The 10,695-nt window shown below is 31.7% G+C and overlaps 1 protein-coding gene across 4 annotated transcripts in view; it reads right to left on the minus strand.

Annotated features, from left to right (window-relative positions):
- The window catches only part of tn (tripartite motif containing protein thin), a 99,732-nt gene that overhangs the window by 17,159 nt on the left and 71,878 nt on the right, over positions 1-10,695 (minus strand). For all 4 annotated transcript variants that reach the window (XR_011041539.1, XR_011041540.1, XR_011041541.1 and 1 more), the window contains 2 exons: positions 1,966-2,123; positions 835-970 (listed from right to left, as the gene is read on the minus strand). Coding sequence is in view for 1 of the 4 variants with exons in the window: in XM_068361017.1 (XP_068217118.1) it covers positions 835-970; positions 1,966-2,103 (274 nt within the window). In the remaining 3 variants the exon portion in view is untranslated. The remainder of the gene's footprint in view (positions 1-834; positions 971-1,965; positions 2,124-10,695) is intronic.

The following is a 10,695-nucleotide window of genomic DNA, read 5'->3' on the forward strand; positions in this document are numbered from 1 at the left end:
AAAATCACAAGTCTTAGCAATTATGATCAATGACAATATATTCGTATTGAAGACCATAGTTCCTATAAAGTCAAGACAAATATAGTTTGCAACCAATAAAATTGAAATATCAAATAAAATGTTACGTCAACAATATATGTGAATAGAACCCTGTTTGTATATGACTTGAAAGCTTTAGTTTAAATAGAATAAGGACAACAATATTTTTAAACCAAAAACCCAAGTCCCATGCGGCTAATGGCAACTATAAATTTCAAGACAAAATCTTGAGTTTCAAGGAAGCAACATCAATATTTATTAAACATATTTCTTCAAAGACCAAAAACTTCAATCCTGCACTTTCTTTAGTCTACTTTATGATTATATAATGAATGCTTTATATATATATATATATATATATATATATATATATATATATATATATATATATATATATATATATATATATTTATATATATGTATATATATGTATTTGTATTTGTGTGTATATATATATGTATATATATTATATATATATATATATATATATATATATATATGTATATATATATATATATATATATATATATATATATATATATATGTATATATATATATACACACACACTGTATATATATATGTAAGGCATTTATCATGGAGTGATAAAGTAGGCTAAATAAATTGCATTATAACTGATTACTTCCGGCAACACTCATATAGAATAAAAACTGTTGAATGAATAATTCGGTTTATTCATCTAAGTTTTTTAGTACTCTGACACCTACATCCAGCACTGTCAATAATACATAAAGGAAATGTTGAAACTCATATCTCCTTATATTATAAATTCTAACCTGTGTGAGGGTCTGGAGTCTCTCCTGTTATTTCTATGTGAGCCTCAAGGAATCTTTGGAGGGTAACGTTTGAAGGGAATCCCTGGACGCCATTGTAGGGTATCCTGTGTTCTGCCCTGCATTCTGGGCACTTCACCTGCAAGTAATAGGGAGCATGTTATCTATGTTGATAAGGAGTTCCACTCTTACCTTAATTTCATTAAAAAAAAAAAAGAAAAAAAAAGAAAAAAAAACACCAGGTCAGAAGTATTCAACTACAAATAAATGTGATTTTTTTATACTTTAATTTATAATGGGTTAACATTTTGTAGAAACTGATGTTTATTAATATTCAGGAAGATATAATAGATAAGATCGTTAACTGGGGTGTTTTTAACAATAGGGATTATTTTTCTAAGTCGTAGCTCAAACGCTAAACTACTCCTTATAATTGAGCAGTAAATTAGTGAAACTATTCGGGATATACTCCAAGAAAAAACTAATTAAATATCAGGATGAACTAAGAAATTTAAGGACAAGAACAAAAAGTTGGGTACATGTTTAAGCTAAAAGTATTAAATGTTTAGTCTCTGATACTGATGATAATTATGGCAAGAGAAACAAAAATAGAACAGAGGATTATTGTTATTTTCCAATAAGGAGAATCAGGTTTACCCACAAATGTTTTTTGTAAAGATACATTAATTCTTTATTATCGGTTTGAATAATTGCATTCATCCCACATCCTTTTCTTTGAAGCTTGCTATTCCCAATGAACAATAATCTTTAGTCCGACATCCTATTAGAATAAAGTTTCCAAATCTCCTAAGTAAATAACAAGTGGACAGAATCAAAGTCGTAGCTAGAGATATAGGGGACTGGGGGCCTGAGTTAGTATAGAGGGGCCCCTCCCTCTTATCCTGGTGAGTTGATGGTAATTTTAATTGTATACTTACTTACTTAGCCTGCTTTAAAGGCAACCGCCCCCATCCCTATGTCTTCGAGGCCCTGGGGCACTTTCAAAAAGTAACCCCCGTTCCCTCTTAGCTACACCACTGGGTGGTCTATCCTACGAAGGTTATCCATAAAAACCTATTTAAATTTTTTCTATGACGTACCACACATCTAACTTTTGTGCCACAACCAACTTACTTGTCGTCTGACGTAGTCGACAAGACCCTCCATGCAGGGCTCCATGCAGACCGAGTGCTGACATGGTAGGAGTTTGGGGTTCCGGAATCTGTCCAGGCAAATACAACAGGTTAGGAGTTGTTCCAGTTGGTGCGCCATCTTCTTTTAGACGGCCTGTTCTGGAAAGGAGTAAAAAAAGAAAAACCTTAGTTATTTGGGTTTGAAAACTAACGAATTCATGCAGAAATATTAAAGACAAAATGGGTAAACTATAACTATGTCTACCAGATTACAGATTATTAAATTCTATATGGAATTTATTAATAATTTTTACTTTCTTGTAATGCTCTCTTCTTAGTTGCAGCAATAATTTTCAATTACCTTTAATATGCAGTGAAAGGCCTCCAGTCACTCTGAACGAGTTAGGTTAGGTTATATAATAAAAATTAAGTGCCAAGTACAGCAAACACTTTACTTCTCCATAGCCTTTAGAATATACAAGGTTTTTTTTTTATAAAAGATTTTTTTCTGAAATCAGTAGATATTCAGTTATATAATAATATCCTTCTAATGTGCCCATGAAATAGAAAAAGAAATAAAAATTCATTTATTTCAATTAGTCTTGCATACAAACAATTTTCAAGGAAAAATTCTTGTGATCGTTAAAAAATTCTGCGTACCATAAACAATGGTAATCTATAATCTTAGACACACTCAGAAATCACTATGCAACGCTAAAAACCAATATATTGAATATAAATAGATTTTTTATCATATATCAATTACATATTCGACCATATGTTGGATGTCTTTGTCAAAATATCCTAAGTTAAGAAACTCCTTTCTGTGAATATTTGGCAGTTGTAAACTTAGTTAAGGACCCATATGATAAAGAAACTTATCTTTCCTATATCTTTGGATTAAAATCTGGTTGTAAAATAGTCGAAGCAAAATTTGACGAATATTGAAATGGACCTGTGTTTATGGATGAGCATAATATGATAATAACTCGTTATTGTGTTTGGAAGACAACTGTATAAATTCGTCGAGTACCAATGTGATAACCAGCTAAAGTTAATTACGTTTTGTTTTTTGACAGACTAAATTAAAGATAATGAGATTGACGTAAAAAGTCGTTAGATAAACAACGCAGCAGTTAGGTTGGATTTAGACGCTATGAGAAATGAGATCCTATCTCTTTGTAAGTTAATGGCATTGTTAAACAAGAAGACTTGTGTATTGGCAAAACGAAAATGTTTACGTTGGAGAAATACCGATTTTAATCTCTTGAATTCTTGAATCACACAACAGTGAGTCAGGGCGTTAAAGATATTTCTCTAATCTAATTATATTAACTATATAAACAAAATGCACTGGTGGAAGAATATGCCAAATCATATTAAGTCATGAATTTTATATCTGATTAAATGATACCAGTTATTAGTGCATAGAAATAGTCAATCATTAGTAACCATACAATAATGAATCTAATTATGAATATCATGATAGATCTTAAGTTGACAGTTACATAAATTAATACGATATTTAAGTCATAACAAGGCCCTATCAATATAACTGACTTGTAGATATAGAACACTCAAAACCTTGTGGAGTTATAAGATATGTCTATAAGTTACTGGGTTCTGTGCGACTAAAGAAAATGAATTTGATCAATGTATACAGACTGGCGCATTTGGCCACTGTTTTCAAGCAAGAGACCCCCTGTGAGAATGAAGAGCTTGACAGAGGCATCCAGTCAAAACGAGGCATACTTTTCAGCTTTTTTATGACAAACAGAACTTTAGTTATCCCCATGTCTCTCTATTGAGAGAAGAGATTAAAACATATATGGCTTTTCAATGAGAGAGAAAAAAGTAGGCAGGTAAAGATAGAGAGCAAGTGTAAAATCTTTTGTTTCTCCCTGTGGCCCAGTTGGAACTTGGAGAGCTGTCTCCCTACATACGTGTTACTAGATGGCGCTGGTGTCGAGCGTTCGAATTCCAATGACGTTAACGAGGAAAAAGAATTATTGACTAAAAAGAGAAAGCTTAACTGGGGAAACAGCGGCAGTGCGAAAGAAAAAAATATTCGTAGTATTTTAATCATCTCCGTCTTTTAAACAATGCATGCTATAATAAAAAGGCGATTCAGTGTTTTATTATTGGCAACAAATATATTAGACGACACACACACAGACACACAACAGAGAGAGAGAGAGAGAGAGAGAGAGAGAGAGAGAGAGAGAGAGAGAGAGAGAGAGAGAGAGAGAGAGAGAGAGAGCGTGTGTGTGCACGAGGGGGAGGGGAGAAGAGGGGTAGGAGGAGGACTAGGTCAGGGCCAAATTTACCACGAGGGAAGAAGGCACTGGTTCCTTCTCCCCCTGAAGGTGCCAAGACGGTGTACGGCTCACTGTCGGGGTTTCTCATAAGTTATTTTTGAACAGGGACCTACTGAGTTAACTCTTGAACACTTGAAAAACGCCTCATGTGTTTGTGTGTCCGTGCATGTGTGTATATAGACAGGAATAAACACTCGCCTGTTTGTGTGTGTGTGTGTGTGTGTGTGTGTAAGTATGCTGATGGAATCATGCATGGTTAGTGTCCTGTAGCAATTATTTACAATATATATATATATATATATATATATATATATATATATATATATATATGTGTGTGTGTATATATATATACACATACATATACTTTCATTTTTATTTTCACATGACTATGATATGCCTATTATTTTTATCAAGTTTTATCTGCATTGAAATAAGAAAATGAATGATTAATAGAAGACACACGAACGCACAGATATTTATATATATATATATATATATATATATATATATATATATATATATATATATATATATAAATATATATATATATATGTATATATACATGTATGTATATATATGCATATATATAAATGAATATATATATATATATATATATATATATATATATATATATATATATAGACAGATAGATAGACAAATAGATATATATAGAGAAAGATAGATATGAATACAATATAAAGATAAATAGATATTACTACGTAAAACGTTCTTACATCGACCCGTTATGAAAATTACTAATTGATCAAAAGTGAACATTAGAAATTTTTGACAAGTTGTGTTGAGTGCCAGGTATGCCATTTATCAAAAAAAAAAAAATAGAAATACGGAAATGAAAATATACAAAAATGCGAAACCCAAGAGGAACCGCAACGGCATACGGCATCTAAAAATACCTGCAGAAGACCGGCAAAAAATTTACACAGAGAGAGAGAGAGAGAGAGAGAGAGAGAGAGAGAGAGAGAGAGAGAGAGAGAGAGAGAGAGAGAGAGAGAGAGAGGCGCCAGAATGGCCAAGGGTGCAATGCTCTCAGAAAGTCTGGCGTTGCAGGTGCTTCTCGTCTAACAAGAAGAAGATTTTGTTTTCTTTGTTACCAGAATTTCTGATTGGATGGAGAGCATAAAGGAACAAGACCAGGACTTTTAACAAAGACACAATAAACAAATAAATGTCCTTGCATGTCCACTGTACTAATATCATCATCATCATCGTCAGCAGCAGCAGCAGCGACTAGTCCACCGCAGGAAAAAGGCCTTAGACATGTCCTTCCACTCTCGTCTGTTTATGGTGTTTCTAAGCCAGTTTATACACGCAAATGTTCCTAGTTCATCAAATAATTGTCTTTTCTTCCTTCTCATGCTTCTTTTATAATCTCTAAGGTCCCATTCTGTTATTCTTTTTGACCATCTATTATCTGACATTGTCATTAACATCCTTTACTGTGCTTGCAGGACGCAAGAACACAACGACTTTATTGCAAATCATTAAAAGCGATATTCATCGTTCATATGATATTCATATAGATCAGAATATTTTCCCAGGAATACTTCATTACTCTCGTTAAAATACTTACGCATATTTTGGTATGAATATTTAACAATATCGCTATGCCTCAGCATCAAATGTGTTTGAAGAGAATGGGGAATAATAATGAAAATTTTTCGACCAATAAAAATGAAGAAAGGGGAAAATAAATGGATTTATTATAGAAATTCTATCTGCCCTATTCTATATGCATTACAATACTAGAATAAAATATATCAGTAAATGCACATTTGCTTTTCAATTTGAAAAGAAATATGAATTGTTCCATATTCCAAATCTTATCGTTACATTTTCCTTTTAATAGATATGTACTTTTACAGTTACATAATGAGGATGCTCGAACGTGTAAAAAATACCATTGTTAAATAAGTGTACCTAAATACATCCAAAAATTGAGTATAAAAAAGTGGAGAACGTTAAGTGGTCCATCATGCTGACGTTTACAAAGAACGATTAAGGTCCATAAAGCATCTGTCAGCTGTTGGAAAATTCCTTTGGCTTAACCTTGACAACGACTTTATAAGAACGTGACTCATCTTTGAAGTCACAAGCCTCTAATGGAAATGCCCTCTGTTCTTTGTATAGATTTTCTTCCCTTCAATTTTCTATTGTAAATTGTGTCTCGAGCAAAATGTTCCAAAATTTTAGTAGTGGGGTGAAACTCGAACGATTCAAATTGCATTTTCTTTAATATTCATCTCTATGTCTATGACTTTATATGTTGTGATTTAATTATAAAGCAAAGAAAAACAATAATTAGCTACTCTGCCTAATTTCTCAAAACTTCTAATCAGGGAGCATTGAAACTCATGTTAATATATGTTATTTGCCTTTTAAAGGTAAGTCTTGTAAAAAAAAAAAATGGATAATTGATATATCTGTTACTTGCCTTTCAACGATGACAATTAAGAAAGATTATTTTCATAAAACTGAAGGTTTATTTTGAAATATAATGAAAAACACTCATTAAACATGAGGAAAGTACCAGACCGCCCCCCCCCCCTCAGTTTTATAGATATTAGGAAAATTGGCCGTTAGGAAATATTTGATAGTTATTGTATATCATATGCATATATGCGTGTGAATGTGTGTATGAATGCGACGAAAGCTATTCATATAAATCAGTGGGTGTATATTTATGTATTTAAATACGAAACAGTATAACACTAAAAGATTTAGGAGTTTTTCCTAAAAAGAACCCCAGGCGTAGTCGTGAAAAACCTTTCTTCGTTAAAATCCAAATATCCTCTGAAAAGGCTTATAAATAGCCCAAAGCAAGGGAGTCTCTTGCGCATGCATTAATCAGGATGTGCGAAATATATAAGATCTTACTCAGTCCAAATTCCTTCAATAACTTAGATGTGAGACACTTGGATCTTTGCCTTTGCATCTCCTGATATTTCCTTCTATTTTTTTTTTATTTTCCTGTCTGTTCCAAGAGCAATTAGATTCCACCCGATAGCATAACTTGGAGTTCAAATGAAACTATGAAATATAAATAAACATTCAGTTCGATGGCCTTGGCAAAGCCTTATCAATCTTATATGATTGCTCACTAGTTTGATAAGATTAAAAAATTTTAATCTGAAGGTATTGATGTCAAGACAATGTAAAGATGGTGATATTTTGTAAGATTCAAAACATGATTTCTTCAAACTGCTTACGCTGTGATAATTGATACGTGAACAGGTCACGATCCATATTTGTACTCATCAGCGCACGTGACATAGAAAGAACTTCAACGCATGTGTCATGTGACAATAACGATGATGATGATGATGAATATGTAGATGATGACTCATCATAATGTATATATAAAATGGTGAGTAGGGATGATTCTGACTCAAACACATTACTTAATATGGTTACATCTAATTGATATATATATATATATATATATATATATATATATATATATATATATATATATATATGTGTGTGTGTGTGTGTGTGTGTGTGATATGTGTGTGTGTGTTTATAGTATCTAGTACGCTGTAGGACAAAGGCCTCAGATATGTTCTTAATCATGTCTGGAGTTTGGCCATTTTTCATCTCCATGCTGGCCAACTGCGGATTGGTGATCGCTAACAGCAAACCACCCTAGTGTGGGTGGCCCTGAATAGTATAACTTTGCTACTCATGGCTATATGCAATATGCAAACCCTTTCACCAAGTTAATATATTCCCGCGAGATATAAATTCTAATTTGTACAAAAGCTTTCAATACATGGTCTTACATTGGAAGTATTTTAGAATTGTCTTTTAGAGCAGTTCCTTTTAAACGTCAGATGGATGTTTCCTAAGATTCCTCAAGGGAAAAATAATGAAAATTGTTGATCAATAAAATTAATTTTCTTAAAAAAGGGAAAGCAAACGGATATGTTATCAAAGTTTGATGTGCCCTGTTTTATATGCATTATGTTTCAAGATAGGAAAATATATGCACTTTTATTATTCAATTTCAAAATCAGTTTCAATTGTTGAATATTCAACATCAAATAAGTGGAAAAATAATTACAAATGATTTGCTAAAGAGGTAGTAGGTTGGCCAGGGCACCAGCCACCCATTGAGATACTACCGCTAGAGAGTTATGGGGTCCTTTTACTGGCCAGACAGTACTACATTGGATCCTTCTCTCTGGTTACGGTTCATTTTCCTTTTGCCTACATATACACCGAATAGTCTGGCCTATTCTTTACAGATTCTCCTCTTTCCTGATACATCTGATAACACTGAGACTACCAAACACTTCTTCACCCAAGGGGTTAACTACTGCACTGTAATTGTTCAGTGGCTACTTTCCTCTTGGTAATGGTAGAAGGGACTCTTTAGCTAGGGTAAGCAGCTCTTCTAGGAGAAGGACACTCCAAAATCAAACCATTGTTCTCTACTCTTGTGTAGTTCCATAGCCTCTGTACCATGGTCTCCCACTGTCTTGGAAAATGAGTTCTCTTGCTTGAGGGTACACTCGGGAACACTATTCTATCTTATGTCTATTCCTCATGATTTTTTTTTTTTTGAAGTTTTTATAGTCAATATAGGAAATATTTATTTTAATGTTGTTACTGTTCTTAAAATCTTATATTTTTCCTTGTTTCCTTTCTTCGCTGGGCTATTTTCCCTGTTGGAGCCCCTGGGCTTATAGCATTCTGCTTTTCCAACTAGGGTTGTAGCTTGGCAAGTAATAATAATAATAATAATAATAATAATAATGATAATAATAACAATAATAATAATAATCATAATAATAATAATAATAACTCTATAATACTAGATTAGGAGAGTGGAAGTAGTGAATTAAGACGCAGAAAATATTCTTGATAAAAAAAGAAGATCGGTATGAAAGAAATATGTTCAACCCCAACGATTTTGCGTGGGATTCTGAACAAAATATGCGAGAACCCAAAATTTTATTTACTTTTCTTTTTTATTTCTTAGTTAATTTAAAAACGATTTTTATTTGGCCAACCTTAGTTAATACAAAGGAATTTGTTTTTCGTTGCTACTTCGTTGTGATTATTTATAAATAGATAAGAGGAATAATCATACTTCAAGTTTGTGGCTGGGTGAAATCTCATTGATATATATATATATATATATATATATATATATATATATATATGAGTATATATATATATATATATATATATATATATATATATGTATATAAATATATAAATATATATATACATACGTAACATGTATGTATTTATACATAGATTTATATATACTGTATATAAATGGATAAATATATGTACACATGCATACACATACAAATATATATATATATATATATATATATATATATATATATATATATATACATATATATACATATATATATGTATATATATATATATATATATCTTCGTGCCCATGTCACTGTCATACAAGTTTCCTGGATCACGGTTCGATTCCCGGCCGTTCAAAAACTATTGTCTTTGAATGCTTCCGCCTCGGTGCTCTGATCTCATGGTCGACAAGAGAATCCAGAAATTAATGTATTAAAACATATGGCTTATTTGAGTATATATATATATATATATATATATATATATATATATATATATATATATATATAAATATATATATATTATATATATATAGATTGATATATAGATAGATAGATAGATAGATAGATAGATAGGAAAATCTGCTATTTCTTGTGTTTTTCGAATTTCTAACACATGCACATATGAATGCGAATTGCAAAGGTGTCCCAACGTGTGAATAAATATATTAATATACAAATTACCATAATGCTACTACATACTAACCCACTTTATACTCAGTGAAGTTATAGACAGAACTAAACCCAAACCTGTTATATTTATGCCACTGAAAATCAATTGACCTCATCTCCGTCTGCTAAAGAGTTCTAAAATTGTTCTCTTTGATATTAATGTCTTTTACGCAACAGTTTATTAGGTATAATTATGAAACAAACGGCCCTTCACCGGAAAACGACTGACAAACTATATTTTGACTAATATACGGTGATTATTGAACCCATACAGAATATAAATGATCCAAGACATAATTATTAACATATTCGCTATTTGCTTTGGCTCTCAGTATGTCATCAATACTACTACTACTACTACTACTACTACTACACCAGTATAACTATTGTTATGCCTTTTAGTAATAGATTATCATTAATAACGATGATGTGTTAGAATATAACATTTAAAAAAAATGCATATTATTAGTTCACAAGGTACAACGAAGTGAAAAACGTTCAGTTACTCTGAATATTTTTTTCGGAGTTTTTCAACTTTTCCTCCATTTGGATTATTTATATTTTGATGATATACAACTATAGTAACTAACTGATATATCCATATCC

Source organism: Palaemon carinicauda, chromosome 37 (assembly GCF_036898095.1).
Source record: "Palaemon carinicauda isolate YSFRI2023 chromosome 37, ASM3689809v2, whole genome shotgun sequence".
In the NCBI taxonomy this organism is placed as follows: Eukaryota; Metazoa; Arthropoda; class Malacostraca; order Decapoda; family Palaemonidae; genus Palaemon; species Palaemon carinicauda.